At 38.2% G+C, this 23,080-nt stretch overlaps 2 protein-coding genes across 2 annotated transcripts; both read left to right on the top strand.

Moving 5' to 3' along the window:
• The first annotated feature begins 19,027 nt into the window (after positions 1 to 19,027).
• Positions 19,028 to 21,722, top strand: LOC131033440 (uncharacterized). Its single transcript, XM_059219495.1, has 7 exons — positions 19,028 to 20,027; positions 20,123 to 20,471; positions 20,571 to 20,639; positions 20,771 to 20,827; positions 20,931 to 20,984; positions 21,088 to 21,198; positions 21,397 to 21,722. The coding sequence occupies exons 1-7, from the start codon at positions 19,482 to 19,484 to the stop codon at positions 21,720 to 21,722; spliced, it is 1,512 nt and encodes a 503-aa protein (XP_059075478.1). The 5' UTR covers positions 19,028 to 19,481.
• On the top strand, positions 20,808 to 22,469 carry LOC131033420 (uncharacterized). Its single transcript, XM_059220149.1, has 3 exons — positions 20,808 to 20,984; positions 21,088 to 21,198; positions 21,397 to 22,469. Exon 3 carries the CDS (start codon positions 21,888 to 21,890, stop codon positions 22,419 to 22,421), a length of 534 nt encoding a protein of 177 aa, XP_059076132.1. The 5' UTR covers positions 20,808 to 20,984; positions 21,088 to 21,198; positions 21,397 to 21,887; the 3' UTR covers positions 22,422 to 22,469.
• The last annotated feature ends 611 nt before the right edge of the window (positions 22,470 to 23,080 follow it).

Here is a 23,080-nt window from a genome sequence, read left to right as displayed (position 1 = left end):
AGTTTTTGATTTTTTCTTTTGGGGCCTTTGCGGCCTTTTTGATTTTTCTTTCTTTTGGATCACATTTTTCTTTTGAGCATGTCGTTTTGAGAGGACATGTTGATCCTTTGATTTTTGTGGATTTTGAGCTTTATGCTTTTTAAATTGGGCATCTAAATTGCTTCTAATAGCAATGGGATGAGTGCATGAGGATGAAGGATTGATGGATTTTATGGATGGGATGGTGGAAAGAGAGTGTTGGGATGCATCCAAGGATGCGTGCCTTTGTTGATCTTGCTTAGGGATCATTTGAGGTGATGGAGTGGTGGATGGAGGGATGTAAGGACCCAATATGGATGGAAAGGATGGAGGATTGAGCATCAGAACATAGGGACCCAAAATGGATGGAAGGAATGAAGGATTTAGCTTTGGAACATAGGGTCCCAAAATGGATACGAAAGATGAGGGATAATGGGATTTTGATTTGTATGAGGGAAATTTGGATTTGGGAGGAATAAAGGATGTACCAACATCTTGAGCATTATCTTGAGGACGCTCATTATTTCGGAAACAAGATGCGAGTCCTTTTTGAGGGGGATGAGATGTGGAAGGACTATTAGGATCTTTAGATGGATTGGGATCATGACATGGAGATGAAGGGATACTTTGATCTTGACTAGGGAGGGTGTCATGAGATGGAGTGGGAGGGGTGATTGGATCATGAGATGGAAGAGGATCATGCGATGATAGAGGAATCATATGATCATGAGAGGAAGTGGAGGGGATGGGATCATTGGGTGGAGTGGAGGGAGATGCATCATGAGATGGAGAGGTTTCTATGCTAGCATGCTTTGGAACAAGCTTTTGACATGTTTGGATTTGTGGGGATTGTGTGATTGAGGAAGGTATGGAAGCTTTGATGTGAGTAGATGGGGAAATAGGGTATCATGAAATGTGGGGGATTGGGATTTATTTTGAGGTGGAGGTGATTGGGGTGGATGGAGGACTTGAGGAGACTTGCCCGCTTTGCTTTGAGGTGAGGATTTTGTCTCCTTTGCTATCATGTCTTGGATGATAAGATTATGGATGATGGATTTGGAGGATGTGGATAATATGGATTTTGGAGGATTAGGATTAGATGGAGAACTGGGATTGGATGGAGGATTGGGATAATGGATTGGGGAATTAGGATTAATGATTGGAGGACTATGGAGTAAAGGATTTGGATGGGGAGTAGAGGTAATGAGTGCATTGTGAAAGGATGGGGATTGAGATATGGATGGGAGGGGAGATGGAGGTATACTTATTGGATTAGAGGAGTATGTGGATGAGGGATAATATGGAGATATGGATGGGGAATAAGATAGAGATATGGATGGGGAATGAGATGGATTTCCCTTGTTGAAGGTAGAGGAAGGATAAGAGATATGGTATAGATTGGGATTGGGTGTAATGTGTTGAGATGAGATGGATGAAGATATGATAGGCGAGTGGGTGATCATGGGATTAACTTGGTAGGCAGGTTCATGAATTTCTATGAGCATCTTCTCATACCAAGCTTTGAAATTTTGGGTAGTCATGTTGAGAGTGAAGGATTATATTAGAATTGGATGAATATGTTTTGGAGGGGAGAGATTATGAAGATGATGTTAAATGAAGATGAGGATTGGGACTTGGATTGGATTGATGATGGATTATATTTGATTAGATTTGGATTGGATTGGATTTGGATTGGAATTGGTTTGATTGGATTGGAATTGATTTGATTGGATTGGTCCTTGGATTAGGACTTGATTGGATTGGATTGGTTGATTGATTGAATGGATTGGATTTAATTAGATTGGATTGGATTGGATTTGGATTGGATTGGATTTTTGGAGATTTGATTGGATTAGAGGAAGAATGAATATTAGTTGAGGAAGGATGATTGTTTGAATGGATGAAAGTGGATTGGGGATTGGAGAATTTCTTGGATGGATAGAAATGGATTAAAGATTTGATGATGGCAATATGGAATTTGGAAAGAGGGATGATTGATTGGTTGTGGGGGATGGACTTGGCAAGAGATGTCAAGTAAAGAAAACATAATGGTAAAAGAAGTTAGACTCAAAAGACACTCATGTTCCTTCACAACATATCCTATGGTAAGAAAAGACAATAGTCAATGGATCCCAATTGGTTTCCTAGCTACGCTTACCCAGAGCAGACACTTTAATGCTTGACCCCACTGGCTCCCCTCAACGACACTCACTTCTCCGGGGCAGTCAAGCATCAATTCCCATGAAAAATCCTCATGGCGAACTTTGTGTCTCTACTAAGGGCCGTAAAAATATGGGCGGCTTCGGAGGTCCGACCTCCTACACTAATGACTAGAAGGTTTTTGGCCACTATGCACAAGGTGTTTAGTATGGCTTCCCGTTAGGAGCTACCCTTCATAGTTGCACAAGCACAATTGAGGCCTATAGCCCAACGAAGCATCAAGAACTTAGTAGTCACGCAAGCGTGATTGAGATCTCTAGGATCCTACTAAGCACCCAATGTGAGAGTGAACTCTCATATAGCCCCAACCATTAACCCTTTCATAGTCAATGGCCTATTTATTATAGTGAGTTGGGAACCCCAGGTCCGGGTGTACTCACTTGGGTCATTCCCCTCTTACCTTCTCAAAGAGAAAGTTGGGAGGGCAGGCCTGCTAAGGGTAACACAAGCAATAAACTTAGAAAAGACCAAAGGGGTCTAGATTTCTGATTGCCTAGATAGGCAAGAGCATACTCTCCCACCCTTTAACTCTTCAAGACAAGGAAAACACAATATTATTTTTCCCCCTAATTAGATCTAGTTTCCTAAGAAAATGATTAAAAGGACACAATGTTTGCTTGTATCTCCTAAGGCAACCTGCAAGAATGATGGATTAGTAGTTTTTGTGATGATAGATCTTGGGCATTCGAAAGAAAAGAAGCTGCAAACACAAGATGATTATCCCCAAAAAAATTTCAAAAATTAGTTTCCTTATGATTTTCTAAATAGTTTCAAATTTTTTTTTTGATAAAAACTGATTTATATGCTAAAAATATGGAAATCTAAAGTTCATAAAAAAGGGTTGACTTTGCACGTGTTAAAATATTTTTAAAAATTATATATGAAAAATATAAAGACAACCCATTTTAGATCTCTGAATCCCCTTTCCAACACATTTTGAATTTTCAAAATCCGACACCTGAACAAAACGTTATGCCCGTTTTACGAAAACCATTTTTTTCATGCGCTAAACCAGTGGCGCTCGCGCTGTTTTGCAGTCGCTCGCGCAGATTCAGAGGTGTTTGCACTGAAGTGCATGCGCACGCATTGTTTTACAACTTTTTATAATTTTTTTACTATGTGCACGCATTTTGGTGCGAGCGCAGGCGCTGTTTCGCCTGTGCATGCACTATTTGACAGTTTTAATGAAAAAATTGAATTTTTTTTACCAAATGTATGCACTGATTCGAAGTTGGACGCGCTGATTGACCAAAAACTACAGAAAAGGCGCCAGAAAATTCAAATTTTGAATCGCTCATGCTGAACGAGTGAGGCGGACGCGCTGTTGTGCAGACAGATGCGCTAAATCGACAATCTGTGATCTAAAAACACTTCAAACTCAAAAAAATGTTAAAAATAGGGACGTGGGTCCCACCGGGTGTGCCAAAATGAAGAGGGGAAAATGAAGTAAGGTGTGATAGGATTGTTTATATGCAAATCAAACACTAAAAACATAAGAAGATGAAGCATAAACCAAATCACATAAAAAACATGAAGACAATGCTTATACCTTGCTATTTTACCTTCTCTTTCGGATGGAGCTTGATGAAGTGAAGGTGCCCTTGTATGATGCTCCACTTTATGTGCTCCTCTTGCTTGCTTTATGTGGATGGGTCTCCAATGTTGTGCACAAATGAGATGGATCTTGAGGGATGATGGGGATGAGATGATCAAGTATGGATGGGAGATGATTTTGACATGATAAGGGTGCTAAGATGATTTTCTTAGGCTCAAAAGGGCAACATAAGATTACTAAACTTGGAGATGAAGAATGAAGGGATGAAGTCCTCAATTTATAGGAAAAGGAGAAGAAAAATGGATGGCTAGGATGGATCCAAGATGAAGGGCTAGGATTGCTTGTGAGCTCACACAAGGCCCAAGAGAGGGTGTGGAGACCAAGAAATATGCCTTAAAGGCATTTCTTGTCTCCACATTCCTCAAGGTGCATTGGGAAGACTTCCCAATGTGCCTTGAGAGGAGCAAGGGATGTGACATTCCTTGAAGAATGGGGAGGAGGAATTTAAAATACTCAAAAAGGGATGATCATGGGGATTGGAGGAATAAGAAGGAATTAAAAATTCCTTGGGAGAGGAGATGCCTAGAGGAATGTGAGATTTCACCTAGGAAAAGAGCATTGAAAGGTAGTGGTTGGATGGAAGGGACAAGGAGTTGACTTTTGTGGCTAATCATGATGATTAGTCACTAGCAACTCATTAGGCCGAGATTAGAGGAAGGATTAGGTGGGATAGGATTTGTAGGAGGATTTGACTAGGAGAGAGAATGAGTGGAGGGAATAAAAAATTAGAGGAATAAGGTTAAGTGAGTTTAGGGGGTTTCTAGGAGGCTTTCTTAGGTTAATGATGAATTAGGAAGATGATTTGGAGGAATCATGTGGGTGAACTAATTAATTGAAATTAATTAGCTAAGAGGAAGATTTGTGAGGATTCAATTTTTAGAAGAATAAAGAAAGGGACTGATTTATTAAATAAATCAGTCACATACTATAGTGACAATATTAATTATAATTAATTAATATTGAGGAGAATTTGAATTAACATAATTAATTAATTATGTTAGGAATTAAAAATAACTAAAATAATTATTTTTAAGTGTCTACATTTTGCCCCTCTTTTACACAGCGACAAATTTGGCAATGTGTAGAAGATAGAGGAAGAAAAGGATGCCCCAGCGTAAAGCATGGGAGGTGTATGCCCCCTCGAGAATTTTTCAGAAAAAAGATGAAAAATTCTCAAAAATAGAGGAAGAAGAATTAGGATGGAAGGGATAAATGAGGAAGAAATATGAAGCAGTCATAAAGAATTTAGAAAGAAGAATAGGAAATGCGAGACCGCGAAGGAAAATGGGCCCCCACAGGGGCCCATATAAGCCACAACAGGCCCAATGAGGGGTTATTGTTACACACAAGCCTTAGAGCTACTCAGAGTGAAGAAGAAGAGAAGGAGAGATGGACTGCATTCTAGTTTGTGATCATCGTGCTGAGAGGATCCGACGAATCGACCGACCGACGAGCTATGGACCACCGGTGAGTAGGTCTATCCCTCTTTTGAAATTTTTGATTTTAGGTAAATTTTAGGGATTGAAATAAGGGTTAATATTTGGCGAGGTGCTCGCGTTGATCGCTATTTCAGCGTGCGTGCCCCTAGGCCAGTGCGAGCGCTAGCGATTAGCATGGGTGGTCGCCAGGGGTCGGGTAGAATAGGAGTTTTGGGAGAGGAATGGGGGAATCAGCACGCCCGTGCCAAAGGGATTATGTGGGCGCTTGCGTTGACGGGCCCAGAAGGGGGGGTCAATAGAGGGCAGGATTTCTTTGTTGGCATGAGCGCTTGTAAAATAGCACGAACGTCACGGTTTTGGCGCGAGTGCCTGGTAAATCAGCGCATGCGCCTGGGATGGGTGGGAATGCAATTTTGGCTTAGAATTTTGGAATGGGGGGAAGGGTAAGGTTGGTTCCGGAAGTCAGGAGGGGGTTTTGAGATGTGAAAGTAATGATTTGGTCTAATGGATAAAAGTGGAGAGGGGACCACTGGCTTCAAGAGAGCATTGACCTGCCACGATGACTTTATATCATGAGTTAGCCCATGATGAGCTGGAGGTGTTAGCTGCGCTAGGGTTGCATTACGTAGGCAGGTGGCCGAGGATACGAGCACATACTGCCATGATGACAACGTTGGTGGAGAGGTGGGATAGTCGGTATAACACCTTTCGTTTGTCGACTGGAGAGGCTACAGTCACTTTGTTAGATGTTTGGAGGATCTTGAAGATCCCCGTTCGTGGTGTGATCCCCGAGTATCAGTTGGATGCAGTTGATTTTTATCTGCGAGAGGTGTGCGAGTATGAGATGCCACCTATGTTAGACAGGAGTAGGATGCACTTAGGTCGGGCGATGGGTGTTCGATAGATTCCTCGATTGGTCTTGGTGATTTGTGGATTCCTGAGTGGACGGATCATTCCAGATTTGGGTGGACATGGATTCCCTCTTGGGTGGAGCAGATGCTTGTATTTCATATTGCATGATGGTCAGCAGTATGCGTGGGGGTCAACGATGCTAGCCTAGTTGTATCATGACATGTATCTAGTGGTTTATAAGGAGTATGCCATTTTATCTGCTGGGGTCACACTCTTACACATATGGGTGTGGGAGCATATTACAATGACTCGGCCACTGGGGGTTCAGGATAGACGACCACGACAACTGTTTATGGACAGGTACAAGGGACTACTGCACTACACACAGACAATGTCCATGTCATTCTGGAGGAGGATTCTGGATGAGCTAGTGCAGTTCACATGGAGGCCATTTTTGGGGTGTGAGCGGTGAAGGGATGGCTGGCAGCTTCACTGGGTAGGAGTGGAGATGTGGATTTTTGGGAGATTAGTCTACATCATGGAGTACTATGCTCCATTCAGGGTAGCTCAACAACTGGGACATATACATGATATAGTCGGGGATATTCCAGTGTATCCCCAGATTACACGGGAGGTGAGGTATTGGGGCCCTACAACGAGTCCCTTGGGTGGCCAGACGAGCTTCTAGACAACATTTCACATAGTCTGGGATGAGCGGATGGGGGCAGGGGAGGATCCAGGCATGATAGGTGGTTACAGGAGCTGGTGGGAGGGGCACTTGCCAGTGCAACTTACCATTCCTAGAGTGTTGGATGATGAGGAGTTGGAGCTAGGGGTTGATCAGGCGGTGGGTGGGGAGGATGATGGCCCAGGAGAGATAGTTGTGGTTCGCACAAGGCGTGGTGTGGGCGGACAATAGAGGAGAGTCTGAGTTGTGGGGTGGAGGGATCCAGAGGAGGAGGAGGGAGATGGAGAGGATGTCTCAGTGAGAGAGGCTGCGGAGGCCATAGTTGGTGAGAGAGAGAGGAGGCTGCAGTTGGTGAGGTCGGGGAGGCTGTTCCCATGGATATACCTGAGACACAGGCGGGGGAGAGGGGAGGATAGAAACAGGCTGATTTTGACCATTTATAGTAGGAGCAGGATAGTTATCAGGTGAGGCTTCATTTCATGGAGGATGAGGTACAGGTAGAGAGAGCTCAGAGGGAGAGCATGGGGGCAGAGGTAGAGCGGTCGTGGGGGGAGAGGGATGCAGCCCGACAGGCATTGGTTCCTGCAGGATTGGCGTAGATATTTTCTGATAGTCTACAGCAGTGAGAGAGGGTGGAGAGGTTAGCTTGAGAGGCACAGTATTATAGGGGGCTATATCATGGAGTAGTGCCTACAGGACAGCGAGAAGCCTTGTACACTGAGAGTGTGCGATCTCATAGGACCCATAGTCAGCGGTCGACTCAGAGTTAGCAAACAGGGCGATTAGTGGGTTTTTGGCCACCAACAGGGGGGCAAGAGGATTAGGTGGGGGAGGCACAGTAGAGGGGGGTGGAGAGACAGGAGGGGAGAAATAGCTCCTTGTATTGCTTGTGTATTATATTTTGACCCTTTGAGGTGATCATTGTATCATGACAGACACATTTTTCCTCTTTATATATATATATATACATGATTTGATTGGTGATAGATGATGTGTAGTGTGTATTGTGATGGATTCTTTTTGTTTTCTTTTTTCTTATGATGTCATATATGGATGCAATTATGGATGTGTTATGCTGACTTATTTGTGATGCAGAGTGGATGCTTATACATGTATGTTTATGATTTGTTGCTGACATGGTTTTGGATGGAGGGATGACTGATTTTTATGCTTTATGTATAAATGCACATGTGTGATGGATTTGTAGATGTGAAATGATTTATGATGCAATCTAAATGTAATGTTATATGGATGAATACATATTTTTTATTTATGTGATGCAACCTACGTGTAACCTTATATGATAAATATTTTATGAAAAATGAGTATCTAAATGAAATAAGTAATGCAATCTATATGATGTGAATAAATAATAAAGAGAGAATATGTCAATAATAACATAATGATCTTAGATAGAGGAATATGGAATGGGGGGAAATTGAGAACTCCATGGGATTATTGAGTTTAGGATTTTATGGAATGAGTGAGATTTTGTGCACAACAAATGTGGAGAGCCAACTTAGTTTGATATTTCCCTGGGTGACTTGCACCACTGATTATAGAAATCAGGATGCCATGAGAAACCCAAGGCATGGACTAACTCTTAGATAAACGAGAATTCCTTACACACAGCTATGCAAGTGTTAAGAAACACTAATACAAAGTTGTGGGTACGTGCAAGGAAACCCTCAAACACACCGATAACTCTTATACACGAAAAGGTAGGTGTTGACAAACACTAATACCAGATCATTGGTTTATACAAGAGAGATCCAAAACATGCCATGCTATGAAAATATGCCCCAGTATGCGCCTATTGTAACATACCTGGATATGGCAAACCCAGGCAGTCGTAGATAGTTGCAGTCATCGGGCAAAAGAGGTAAGTCTAAATGAAAAGATCCGGCAAAATCAAACAAGTCAATTCTTCTATGACCAATTGACGCCTCTTGCCAAGAGTAGGACTAGGATGGAGGATTAGGTTGCCAGGCGAGAGAAGGAATCACCCCTAGGGCAAAGTGGACTTGTGGATTTAGGCAAGTGATTTTATGGTTTTGGAGAGTGACCTGCGGACTTGGGATTGTTTCTCAAGACTTCTTGAAGCTTACGCAAAGGCATAAAAGCTCAGTTTGATGGGACATTCCTTGTTCATGACTTAGGCGAAGACTCATCATCATACGCGTGTTCACATCATCTACAAATTCTTTACGGTCTAGAAGTAATAGGTGTCTGAATTTGAAGTTTTTTCTGAAAATGAATATTACAGTGTCAAAGTTGGCAAAAAAGTGTAACTGACTATTGTGGGTTCACCCAAAGCTATGAGCTCATGGAGAGAAGAAAGGAGGAAACATCGATGATGTGACCTAACTATGTTTTGCTAGGTGAAACATGAGAGGAAGAGAAACAGAGGAGATAGATACCATGGGATAATTATGCTTTTCTAGGTGATCCATGTTGGGGAGGAGAGTTGGAATAGTCTAGTTCCACTCGTCTTGCTATGTATGCAACTATTTGGTTTTAGGATTTGAGCACCTCATATAAGATTTTTTTGTCTAGTTTCAAGTATGCAATAACCTATATATGACATGAAATGAAAGTGCAAATGTGTCTAGTTTCAGGTATGAATCATCTCATATATTAGTTTGGATTTTGAACACCCAATGTAAGACAAATATATGCCTGGTTTCAAGAACATCTCATGTAAGACTTTTTTTTGTCTAGTTTTGAGAATTTGTAACCCCGTATGAGACATATATGAATGTTGCATCTGGTATTGGGCATGAAGCATCTTATATAAGACTTTGTTTTGTCTTGTTTCTAGAATGAACTCCCCATTTAAGACATGCAAAAAATATGTAGTATAATATAGGACAAAGAGGGTGATATGTATGCCCCACTTAAGATATCAATATAGTCCTATGTTGATGTCTTAAGGAAGCTAGAAACAAGGATACACACCTTTAATACCAAAGAGATGCCCTTTTAGGCAACAATGTTCATAAATCCAAGCTAAAGAGGTCATAGTCTTACAAGAAAGGACAAGATAGTTGAAAAAGAGATATCTCACAACAAGTATAAATGGAATCCTTGAAGGGGAAGAGATCTTTGCTCAAAAGAAATCTACCTTCAAGAGGATTTCTTGCACAAAAATATCATCATCAACCAAAAGAGAGGAAAGAAAGAAAGAATGCATACCTTCTCCCTATTGGTAAGTGAAAGGGATTCTTGATGAAGGATTACACTCTTTTGACCCAAAGTAAAGGGTTTGTTTATAATAGATATACATTGCCAAGTGCAAAAGACGTTGTGTTGATATGTGGCGACTGATTAGCAAAGTACTGTACACTCAGCACACATCCTTGCGGGGGTCCAGGGCGGGTTGGGCCCCAGGAATGCGGGAGGTAGCCCACGGCGGGGGTTCAGGGGCGGTAGCCTATGAGGAAATTTTTTTTTGGATGTTTTTGGTTGATGAAAACCGACATTGTAATAAAACCCTAAAAAGGCTGACTTTGTTTGGTGCCCTAAAAATGCATGTTATAAGTGGCTGGGATGCTTAAGGCATCGTGATGTTGATGTACTATTTTTGCTGGATAATAAGAAATATTGGATGGCTATGTATGGTGGACGTAACCCATTCTGGGTGAACCACGTTAAATCTTTGTGCTATCCGTGTTCTATTTTATTCTTTTATCTTTTGTATTTAAATCTGTATACAATTGTTAGTTCATATTTGCTTCAGATCTTCTTGAAACCCTAACAATTGGTATCAGAGCGAGGTTTTCTGTAAATTGGCAGGACTCTCAAATTTGAGTGGGAGCAATGGAGGATTCCAAATTCAAGGTCGAAAAGTTTAATGACCAGAATTATTGGTTATGGAAAATGCAAATGGAGGATTACTTGTATCAAAAGGATTTGTGGCAGTCGTTGGAAGAAAAGGCAAAGAAAGCGACCACAATGTCAGATGAAGAGTGGGACATTTTAGATGGAAAGGCACTGTGATCCATTCGATTGTGCCTTTCACCGTCTGTAGCATTCAATATAACAAAAGCAAAAATAATTGTAGATTTGATGGCGACATTGGCTAAGTTGTATGAGAAACCCTCGGCTTCAAATAAGGTATTTCTTATGAAGCGTTTGTTTAATTTGAAAATGAGTGAGGGAGGATCTATAGCGGAGCACTTAAATGAATTTAATACAATTACTAGTCAATTATCTTCGGTAAAAATTACCTTTGCAGAAGAGGTTAGGGCTCTCTTGATTTTATGTTCTTTGCCAAAAAGCTGGAATAGCTTGGTTATGGCTGTAAGTAACTCTATCTCTGGTAAAAATAATTTGATATTTGATGATATTGTTGGTGTTATCCTAAGCACGAAAATGTGAAGGAAAAGCACAAGTGAGTCTTCAACATCATCAAGTAGTGTTTTGAATGTGGAAAATAGAGGAAGATCAAATGAAAGAGGAAAAGGCCCTGGGAATGAGAAGTCATGAGGGAAGTCAAAGAAAGGACACTCTCAATCTAGAGGAAAGAAATATTGTTGGTACTGCAGAAAGCCTGTTCATCTAAAGAAAGACTGTTGGTCTTGGAAAAACAAAGAAGGAGACAAAAATGAAAATGACAGTAAGGAAGCTAATATTGCAAGTAATACTTTACAAGATGCTTTAATCTTATGTTTGGATAATGTTAATGATTCCTAGGTAATAGATTTTGAGGCTTCATTTCATGCTACACCCCATAGAAAATATTTTCTAGATTATGTTCAAGGTGATTTTGGATAGGTATATTTGGGTGATGATGAGCCTTGTCAAATTATTGGAAAAGGAAAGATAAAGATCAAGTTGCAGAATGGAAATGACTGGTTTCTGCAGGAGGTAAGACATATTCCTAATTTAAGAAGAAATTTAATTTCTGTAGGGTAACTAGGTAGTGAAGGTTGCATAGTTACCTTCTCAGACAGTATCTAGAAGGTCCCTAAAGGGTCATTAGTAGTAGCTAAAGGTGCGAAGGTAGGAACATTATATCTGTGTACTGGTAACACTTACTCTACCTTAGTTGCTACAGATAAAGTTACTGCAGGGACAACAACAATAGATGTTGCAAGAACATATTCGATAATGTGGCACCATAGGCTTGGGCACATGAGTGAGAAAGGGATGAAAATCCTTCACTCCAAAAATCTATTGCTAGGACTAAAGAAGATTTATTTAGAGTTCTGTGAAAACTGTGTTTATGGTAAACAGAAAAAAGTCAAATTTCTCAAGGTTGGGAAAGAGAAGAAGAGTGAGAAGTTAGAGCTTGTGCATTTAGATGTATGGGGACCGACTCAGGTATCATCTCTTGGTGGCTCTTGTTATTATGTTATGTTTTTGATGACTCAACCAGAAAAACATGGGTATATTTTCTAAAACAAAAATTGGATGTTTTTGAAACTTTTAAGAAATGGAAAGCTTTGGTTGAGAATGAGACAGGAAAAAAGTTGAAGTGTCTCAGATCATATAATGGAGGTGAGTATTGTAGCAAAGCATTTGAAGATTACTGCTCCTTAAATGGGATTCGGAAGCAGAAGACAGTTCTAGGAACTCCATAGGAAAATGGTGTGTCAGAGAGAATGAATAGGACTATTGTGGAACGCGCGAGGAGCATGAGATTGCATGCTAGATTGCCCTTACATTTTTGGGTAGATGTTGTACATACTGCTATCTATTTGATAAATAGAGGACCTTCAACCCTTTTGGATGATGGTATTCTAGAGGAGGCATGGACTGGAAAAAAGGTAAATTATTCCTTTTTGAAAGCCTTTGGTTGCGAATCTTTTGTCCATGTTGATAAAGAAAATAGAACCAAGCTTGATGCTAAATCTCATAAATGTACCTTCATTGGATATGGGATAGATGAATATGGCTATCGGTTATGGGATCTTGAAAATAAGAAAATAATTAGAATTAGAGATGTTATATTCAATGAGAAGGTAATGTATAAAGAACAGATGCAGGAAAAGAAGCATGAACAGGACAAACAAGAATATGTGGTGTTGGATGAGATTCCTGAAAATGAAATGCCATAGGTACCTGATGCTCAGCAACAACAGTTTATTCCACAAACTCCTGCAAGTGTTAGATGTTCTACAAGGTTAAGTAGACCCCCTGAAAGATTTTTTCCTTCTTTGTATTCTATTTTATTAACTGATTCTGGTGAACCAGAAGAATATGAAGAAGCAATGCAGGTGGATGTCAAACAATAGTGGGAGCTAGGCATGAAAGAGGAGATGGACTCCTTGATGAAAAATAGGACTTGGGACTTAGTCCCTTTACCTGCAAAAAAAAGAGCTTTGCCTAACAAATGGGTTTATAGGCTGAAGGAGGAGAAAGGAGGTCATAAAAGATATAAGGCTAGACTTGTGGTAAAAGGTTTTGCACAGAAAAAGGGTATAGATTATGATGAAATATTTTCTCCTGTTGTAAAAATGACTTCAATTAGAACTGTACTTAGTCTTGTGGCTGTAGATGATTTACTTCTTGAACAATTAGATGTCAAAACATCTTTTCTCCATGGAGATTTAGAGGAGGAAATTTACATGTTGCAACCATAGGGATATGAGGTCAAAGGAAAGGATAACTTGGTGTGTAGGTTGAAGAAAAGTTTGTATGGCCTAAAGAAAGAACCCCGATAATGGTATTTAAAATTTGATAGTTTCATGGATGAACACGGTTATCATAGATGTCATTCTGATCATTGTGTATATTTTAAGAGATTGGATATTGGTAGTTATATTATCTTACTGCTTTATGTTGATGACATGCTTGTTGTTGGGTCTAACATGAAACATATAAATGATCTTAAACAAAAATTAGCTAGGTCATTTGCTATGAAGGATTCAGGTGTAGCTAAGCAAATTCTCGGTATGAGGATTACACGGGACAGGAAAAATAGAACCTTGAATTTGTCCCAAAGTGAGTATATAAAGAAGGTGTTGAAAAGATTTAACATGCAGGATGGAAAAACAATTAGTACACCTTTGGCTAGTCATTTCAAATTGACTAAGGAGATGTGCCCAAAGGCACAGGAAGAGGTAAATAAAATGTCTAACATCCCGTATTCATCAGTTGTTGGCAGTTTGATGTATGCAATGGTATGCACAAGACCAGGTATTGCACATGTAGTGGAAGTTGTGAGCAGGTTTATGAGTAATCTGGGTATGGAACATTGGAATGCAGTGAAATGGATTCTTCAGTATTTGAAAGGAACTACTACAAAGGCATTATATTTTAAAGGATCTAATGCTGCTCTGAGTGGATTTGTTGACTCTGATTTGGTAGGTGATATTGATTCACAGAGGAGTACTACAGGGTATGTTTTTACTATAGGGGGAACTGCAGTCAGTTGGATTTCTAGGCTGCAAAAGGTTGTTGCACTTTCAACCACTGAAGCTGAGTATGTTGCTACTATAGAAGCCAACAAGGAGATGATTTGGCTACAATGTTTTCTGGAGGAATTGGGTCAGACACAGGGGGATCGCCCATTGTATATTGATAGCCAGAGTTCCATTCATCTTGCGAAGAACTTTGTTTTTCATTCAAGGACATAGAACATTCAACTCAGGTACCACTTCATCTAGACTATTTTGGAGGAGGGTCAGTTACAACTTGAGAAGATTCACATAAGTGATAATCCTATTGATATGTTCACGAAGGCAGTTCCATAAGAGAAGCTAATTTTTTCATCAGTTTCTGTTGGTCTTCTTGATTGATAATTGTGGAATTTATACCAGTCAAGTCCAAGTGTTTTATCCAACGGATGCTGCAAGTACAATGGTGTCGTCTAGTATCAGTCTCCAAGTGGGAGATTGTTTGGTGTGGAGCCTGATCAGTCTCCAAGTGGGAGATTGTTGATATGTGACAACTGATCAACAAAGTATTGTACACTCAGCACGTATCCTTGCTAGTAAAACCCTAAAAAGGCTGACTTTGTTTGGTGCCCTAAAAATGCATGTTATAAGTGGCTGGGATGCTTAAGGCATCGTGATGTTGATGTACTATTTTTTCTGGATAATAAGAAAGATTGGACGGCTGTGTATGGTGGACGTAACCCATTCTGGGTGAACCATGTTAAATCTTTGTGTTATCTGTGTCCTATGTTATTCCCTTATCTTTTGTATTTAAATCTGCATATAATTGTTAGTTCATATTTGCTTCGGATTTGCTTGAAACCCTAACAGGTTGTGTAGACACCTAAAAGTTGCACAATGAATTAAGTGAATTTTATTCATTTAATTATTCTTAATTCTTCCTATTAATTAAATTAAGATTTAATTAATATACCCTTTTTCTATCTAAGCCATTTAACTAAATACCCTCCCTCTAGCCATTTTAATTAAATTTACATTTAATTAAAGATATCAATTTATCCCCTTTCCCATTTTAATTAAATCTACATTTAATTAAAATCTCATTTGCATTTAAATAAATCTAAATTTATTTATAAATCCCCCCACTTGCAAAATCCTACAAATGCAAGTTGCAACCAAATTAAAATAAAGCAATTTATTTTAATTAATTCTATTTTCCCTCACCCACTTGCATTTTCCTACATCTCCCACTTGCTTCCTAAACCTATTCCTAATTTCTTCTAGACTCTTCTAATCGCTTCTAATTAGCCTAACCCATCTTCTAAACTTTGTCACATCCCTAAGCAAGGGGAGGTCACTTCTCAAAACCTTAAAGTCTTTGATAACCATTAAAGGCTTCAAGTCCTCAACCACTTAATATCCCCAAAGTCTCCCAAACCATTAATGGTTAATTCAACCCTCTTACAAGGTTAGAGACTTTTTGCCTAACTTAACCTTCATCCAACCCAAGGGTCTCATCAAGCCTTTAATGCTTTGACCATGATTATCTCTTAATCATTTGCACAAGAGTTTATCCTTGGATTAACTCTTAATCCAATGGGTAATCTTAACTTAAGCTTGACCCTTACCCTCTAGATAACCATGAGGTCTTCTCAGGCATTTAATGTCTCCAACCCCTTTTCTCAACCAATCTTATGTTGACATTTGTCACCATTTCATTGATGCCAAATGCAAACATGGATTCCCAACTTTCAATCTTGGCCCTTGTTAAGATTATCCAATCTTGACCATCCATTGCCCTGTTTTCCCTATAAATAGAGCCCATTCCTTCTTTAAAAAAATCAAGTCTTTGTGCATCAAACTTATAGTCTCATAATATTAAGCATATTATCTCTCTTTGATAGAATAGCATGTTAGATCATTTTGATAGCATTCCAATCTTAGATATATCTTGTTAGTTTCATCTTAGTATCATTTTCATACTAGTTCAAGCTTCATATCAATATCTTGCATCCTATCATCATCTAGTTTCATATCTAAATCATCACTAGGATCTTGGTTGTATTCCATTTAGATCTTAGAATCATTTTAATCTCATTTTTTAGGTTGTCATCTTAAAGAATCAAGTGCTCTTCCAAGCTGAGAGCCACCTTGAATCTTGAAGATCCTTGGAGATAGAGGAGCATGGAACGATATTAAAGAGTTTAGATTCTTTTTAACTTGCTTTGTTTGGATTTCTAACCTCTAATGCAATGTTTCATGTGTGTGTTTGAATTGTTTTCTCCTCTTGAAGGTTGATACCACATTTTTGACATGCAGGTTGTAGTCAAGGATACACACCTCTTTCATAAGAGAGAATCCTCAAGAAAATAATGAATTCACACAATGAATGACATCACATTGTAAGAAAACACCACTTAGAAAAGGAAAAGTGGATCCTTTGAAAGAATATAAAGAAAAAGATCAATTTTCCCCAAGCATAGGGATAATGAGAAGGGTTACACAACCTCTATAGAGAGAATTATAGATAATAAAATGCACTATTACAAGCAAAGAAATGTCCTAAAAAAGGAATGCACATGTACTTGTATGAAGGAAAATCCAATGCTAGAAAAGACATCAAGATTATGCAAAATGATGAAGTGGTAATCTTCAAAGAGAAAGAGAGAATTACATATGCATTGCCCTTGACCCTCAATAAACAAAACAAGGAAGGACCATGTTGCTGCTGTGAGATGTTTGTTATAGAAATAGCATCACCACTCATGACAAAGAGCCCCCAATGAAGTTAAATACTAGTGGCATAGGGTGAGGAGCAATATTGAGGGCGAATGGAGTGCTAAGGTGCTACCTCTCCACCAAGAAAAAGTGAAAGATAAATTGTAAGAGTTATGTGAGCTCTATCATATTGGTCTTGAACAAATACTTTAAAGGTTTTACAATTTCCAGGAGAATGAGAATAATTATGATTAAAAAGACAATGTTCATATCCTTCCCTATGCTTATAACTATAAATAAATTTAATAAAAGGAAAGACAATATTCTTATCATACTTCAACCTCCAAAAGATTCTAATAGCTAATTTTTATTGGTCGTCAATAGGAGTAGGTCTTGTCTCTTGAGAAGTAGTGCAATAGTAGAAGGAGATGGATTGTTTTCTATTATTTTAACTATACCATTATTAATGAGTGCCTTAATTCCATTTTGAAAATATGGACCATTATTGGTATCATGATCATTAGTTGGATGATGTGAGCAAAAAGGAGTATTTGATGAAGAAACACATTGAGATGGACAATCTAGTTTATGTCTTGCAAAATAATCATTAATCTTTTGTGCATGTAATATCCACCCTATACTATCCAATTTTTTTAAAACACCTAGATGTTGCAATTTCACATGTTTGGGTGCTTGGCATTTCATCTAATAATTGATATGCAATTCTATTTGATGAATGTTTTGATTGAAAATGTTCATTGCAATCTGAAAATCACTTCAATCTAATAAAAGATTTGTCTACAATGTTTGGAGCATATTTGCATTGTAAGAAAATCACTTCAACATTCACCAATACTGAAGGCATCATATCAAACATTTAGCATTCAAACATTGTGACATAAATTAACCAACAAGCTACTGTAGCAATGATTTATAAATTGAAATTTCATCAGCAAAATGCTTTAAAGCTGATAATAATTTAAATTTATTAACCCTTAGAACCGCTGCATACTTCACCAGATGATAACCTACACCTAAATTGAATGTGTTGAAGTTAGACCTGTTGTAGTTGAATGATAGTCAAAGCATTGGAATGAGTTTGTTCCTTCCCATCAATATAGTCTTATTATTTTAATTTTTCCTTTGACTGCCTATTAATTTGAAGGCATTGTAATATGTTGGTAAAATATTCTTTAAAAAACTTATGTTTTTGTGAGGCAGCCTTTGGGTTCCACTAGAGTTATAACATGTATTTCTTTACAACAAAAAAGGCTTTAGCATGTCAAAAATTGTTCCCAAATAAAATATTTTATGAGAATCTTTAAACAAATATCCTTAGAGGCTACGATTCACATATAATATTTTGTAGCCTTTGAACTCCATGTTTTCAGCAGACAACCAGTATAAGATGTCATAAATATTGTCAGGTTTGGTTCCCTAGTATACTGTAGTCATCTTTATGAGAATCTTTACAACAAAAAAGGCTTTAGCATGTCAAAAAATGTTATATAAATCTTAATAAGAAATATTATGAATAGTCTTTGATCATATTATTTTTGAATTGTTGAGAATTTTCTCAAAAAACAGATTTCAAAAACAATATTAAAAAACAAGAAGCAAGCAACTAAAAAAGATTCTCCAAATGAATAATTTATGTTATCTAATTATTATGTTTTAACTTTAATTCATCATTATTCTTTATTGATTTTTATGAAAGTAAGAATAATGATTTTTATGAAAGTCAAGTTTATACAAAATATTAGAATATTTTGTATCCTCTTTGACTGCATCCTATATATGTGGATCTATCTCTAATCTCTAGAAAAGACATCTCAAAGGTTAGGAAAATATATCTTTTAAATTTTTTGTTATTTTACATCAATTTGAAATTAATGATAGATAAATGTAAGGTACAATGAAAAATAACTAAACTTTCTTCATTGATATCCTAAATTAATATTGCTGCAGGACAAATATCTCCGACCTGGCGCCTTCCTCCGTATGCACTACTTTTTGAGGAAGCTCCGATATCTATTTGCCCAAGTTCAATGACTTCTTAAAATATTATCAACTTAAATATCATCAAATTTTCAAGTCCCTGGCCGTCATGGACAGGCGTGATATGGTAAGCAAGACTTACAATAATTGTATATGTTGTTGAATTTTTTTGCCCCTCCCATATTCCAACCCATCCACGCAACTGGGCTATCTGCATTCTGATGATTTTATATAATGTTGCAGTTTTTAAAAAGCTTGATATGGTACTTAAGAGTGCGACAACAAAACTAAGTAGCAGAAAGTTTGGCCTCATTTACGTGGATATTCTAATATATTTTCTATATTAGACATTTAAATTTATAAATTCCTTAAGAAATGATCGGAACTTTTTTCATTTCTATGCAATTTTGAACTTAACGATTCGTATTTTTCCTGGGTCTGCTAGGTTTGACTTTACAGAAGAGGAAAAGTCGTCGCAAGGGACTACGCCTTCCATTTTGACTGTACAATACAATGCGTGGCATTATAGGAATGAAACCCAAGCATGGGCGGGTCTCGCTGTCGAAATCACAAAAGAACTGGAAGCAACCATGACGGTGGCGCACAAGCTCAGGACTAGCTGGATGTATAATTGGACAAACCACAAGAACAGCATCTGTTTGAAAGTCATCTTCCCATTCTTTCTCGCACTACTGGTGGCCATCTTTCTCAGTATCATTCTATGGTTGGTACTTGGTACAGCCCATAACGAAGATATAAAGATACTTAAATATGGAGGTGTACCAGCATCCATGATTGTAGCTGCCTGGGGTTTGGGAAAGTCAGTCATGTCTTTTGTCAAACCAATAAGTTCTCAAATTGAGAACTATATAACTCTGCCAGACCATAGCCAAAACCTTGGCTATCATAACAAAGTTATTTCTGATATTAAATTTTTGATAAAACAACTCTCCTATAGACCCTCCTGGATGTGGAAGGTGTTTGCTTTTATATGGCGCTACATTACATTCAGTTGGGATGAGAACTATCTTCCAGGCACAAAGATTCCAAAGATGCACCCTGCTTTCGGTGACAATCTTAAGATAATAGTCTTCGTCGACGATCTCGATCGTTGTGAGGAGAATTTTATTCTGCAGGTATAATCTTAAAAACCCCGTCTAGTTGCAGATGTTACTGTTATCGAATATTGATCTCTGGTTTTCTAATTTTCTCTAGTACTTTTAACTGGCAGGTATTATCAGCAGTGCATCTGGTTTTGGCTGCTTGCAAGATCAACGTGATTATGAGCATGGAAAAGAACATAATCCAAAGGGCAATTATAAGAATGTACGGGAGCATGAAAAGCATCGATAATAAGTTCAACGAGGAGTTGGCTGACAGATATTTAAGGAAGATAGTTCAGCTGCCGCTACACCTAGCGGACCCTAGTGCCAAAGAGTCTACTAACTTTTTGGACAGACAGCTAGGTATGTGGGATAGTAGACAAGGGTCCGATCCAGCAGCAGAAACGGAAAAATACAGTAGAAAAGCCAATCCCAAGTTCCAAATTGGAACTTCAATTCCAGCGAAACCTCAACTAGGTGAATATCTCTGAGATTGGTTACATTTTATATTTTCAGCAGGGTACAGCACCACTTTAATAAATGAATTATTTTTCTTCCACTTTAATATTGTTGTAGGAAAAGGAGAAATACAAGAAGATTTGGTAGAATCTGAAGCTACACATCAAAAAACCCCCAGCATTTCAGGTGAATATTTTAGAGAAACGATCCTTTTAAGCTGAACATAAAATAGGAGACTAATGGTCTAATGGTCTAAGAATTACTATAGCGGTGATTTTAAATGGTCCTTAACTTGAGAATGTTGCTTCCATGAACAGATACGGCCCAACACGGATCAGATCAAACGAAAGAGCAAGAAACAATTGAGAAAGCAGGTGAATATATAATTCAAATACACCTAGCATTTTAGCTGCTGATTTGTGCAATGTACAATCACACAATTCACAATCCGTTTTCGTTCAAAATGTTTTCTTGCAGAAGGCTCTGCAGTTAAGGAAAGAAAGATTGAGATTGGCGACATTGAGAAAGCAGGTGAAAATATAATTCAAATACACAGAGCATTTTAGGTGATGATTTGTGCAATGTGCCATCACATAATTCAGAATACGTTTTCATTCAAAATGCTTGTTGACAGAGAGGGCATCTCTGATCACGCAAATATTCAGCTATGTTTGTGCATTACCGTGTTTGTGCAATGTACGATCACACAAGGAGATAGATGAGACAACCAAAGGAGATGAACAAGGTGCAGATTTCAAGTTTAATAAGTTGGCTATATTGTATTAATTTTATTTTCTATAATTTTTCCAATCTAGATTACTTATAATTTTCCAAGTAATAAAATATATGTGAACTGTATTTGAATTTTAATCTACATAATCATGCCTACGGCGACTATAAAACATCTTTGCATTTTATGATAACAGCTTAACGTTTGTTGCAGCTGATAAAAAACAGCAAGAAGATACCAAGAGTGAGCGAAGTCTTATGGATGATTTATACTTCAAAATAATGAGTAAAGTGCTAGCAGCTCAGTATAGCCAAGGAGAAAGGAATGCTTTTCGCATTCTTTATAATCAATCTGCACGCAGTAAAAAGCTTCCACGAGAGTGGAAATGTTTGATGGCATACCATCGGCTAGTATTTTATATTTTGTCTCTAAGCCCCGATGTTGACCCAGTACATGGATGGCGGGTTCAACTTATTGCATGGATTTTCGTATGCTGGGAATGGAGGCAACTCATAACAACTATTATACAAGTAAGATAATTTCATTACTGTGCTCAGTCAGTTAATTTACTTAGGCTTAAAATTTTACGAACCAGAAATAAAAATTCTTTGTATTACTGACGCAGAAATGGACAAAAGCTTGAGGTTTTAAGAAATTGGAAAGCTGAAGAGGGGCCTTCTCTGAGAGAGATTGTTGAGCATTATATGGATGAGAGGTGGCCAGCAGACAAGAAGAGAGCCACAAAAAAGAAGGATGATGCCATTGACAGCCTCAGCAACACTGAAGAATTCGAGAAGAAAAGTGACAACTTGCCAGAGAAAAACATTACAACAATTTCTAGCGAGGAAGTTCTAAGAAAGGTTTTGGAAGAGCAGGAGAAGACGAGGGAAGCTCTGAGAAAGGTTCAGGAGGAGATGAGGGATATGATCAAGATGATCAAGAATAAAGTTTTTGAAGAGGAAGAAGACAAGAAAGGAGAAAGCTCTCTGCAACAGGGCACAGCAGTTAAGGAGAATCAACCAATAATCATCAAGAAATTTTTCATAGAGGAAGAAGACATGGAAGGAGAAAGCTCACTGCAACAGTACACAATGACTGATGAGGAGGAGCGAGAAGAGTGGAATAAGCTAAGACTTACATTGCGCCTCTTCAATATTTCAATGGATGGCATTCAAGCCTTCAAAAGATTTATGTTTAACTGCGAGCCTGGATATCTTCCATGGCCACTGCCCAAATAAGCCTACACCTCAACAAATATTCGTATACATTACGAATTGAGGCAGGCATTCATAACATATTGTTGATTGTGGTTTTTTCAAATAAATTATTTTCTTTCCGTAATTTAACTATCTATTAGTTCTCTGCTGAAATAAAGTGGTTTGTTGGAATAATTGCTTGCTTCACTGATAGCGTAGATTAGATAGAGAGTCTGTCAATAGGGATTTGATGTTTAGATTAAATAGTAAATCAGTGATTAGGCGTTAAATTAATAGGAGATCAATCTTGTTGTAGTCAGTAAAACCTTAATTTATAGTATTTTTCAAATAAAAAATCAATAAATTATCCTATAATGAATGAAGTCTATTTCTGTATATATTTATTTTAGAGGCAACAAATTTCTCTGTTGAGATTGTTATCTTGTTTTTGAAAGAAAACAAAAATAATTTTTCACAGTTCAAGAAAGAAATTACAAGCTGTGAGAATAGGGGAAAAAAGACAAAAATAAAGGAAACTAACAACCAATAACAGCAAAAAAAATAGGGGGAACCAACGGGAGACTAGCAGAGAGACTAGGGTTCGTTTAATAGTCTGAGGCCCTTTATGGCCTGACACTCCATGTTGAGAAACTCCATCTTTTCTTCAAACGTCATCTCCTAGGACAAGGGCTCATACTAGC

The sequence above is a fragment of the Cryptomeria japonica genome, chromosome 4, assembly GCF_030272615.1.
Source record: "Cryptomeria japonica chromosome 4, Sugi_1.0, whole genome shotgun sequence".
NCBI lineage: Eukaryota > Viridiplantae > Streptophyta > Pinopsida > Cupressales > Cupressaceae > Cryptomeria > Cryptomeria japonica.
Note: the sequence above shows the minus strand (reverse complement) of the source record. Positions and strands in the feature narration are given on the sequence as shown.

Bases quoted from the DNA above. Each gene is read 5' to 3' on its own strand.
- LOC131033440 (XM_059219495.1), top strand. From the start codon at position 19,482: ATGACGGTGGCGCACAAGCTCAGGACTAGCTGGATGTATAATTGGACA. The intron at 20,472-20,570 runs GTGAATATCTCT...ATATTGTTGTAG, and splicing joins TCCAGCGAAACCTCAACTAG to GAAAAGGAGAAATACAAGAA. The intron at 20,640-20,770 runs GTGAATATTTTA...TTCCATGAACAG, and splicing joins AAAAACCCCCAGCATTTCAG to ATACGGCCCAACACGGATCA.
- LOC131033420 (XM_059220149.1), top strand. From the start codon at position 21,888: ATGGATGAGAGGTGGCCAGCAGACAAGAAGAGAGCCACAAAAAAGAAG.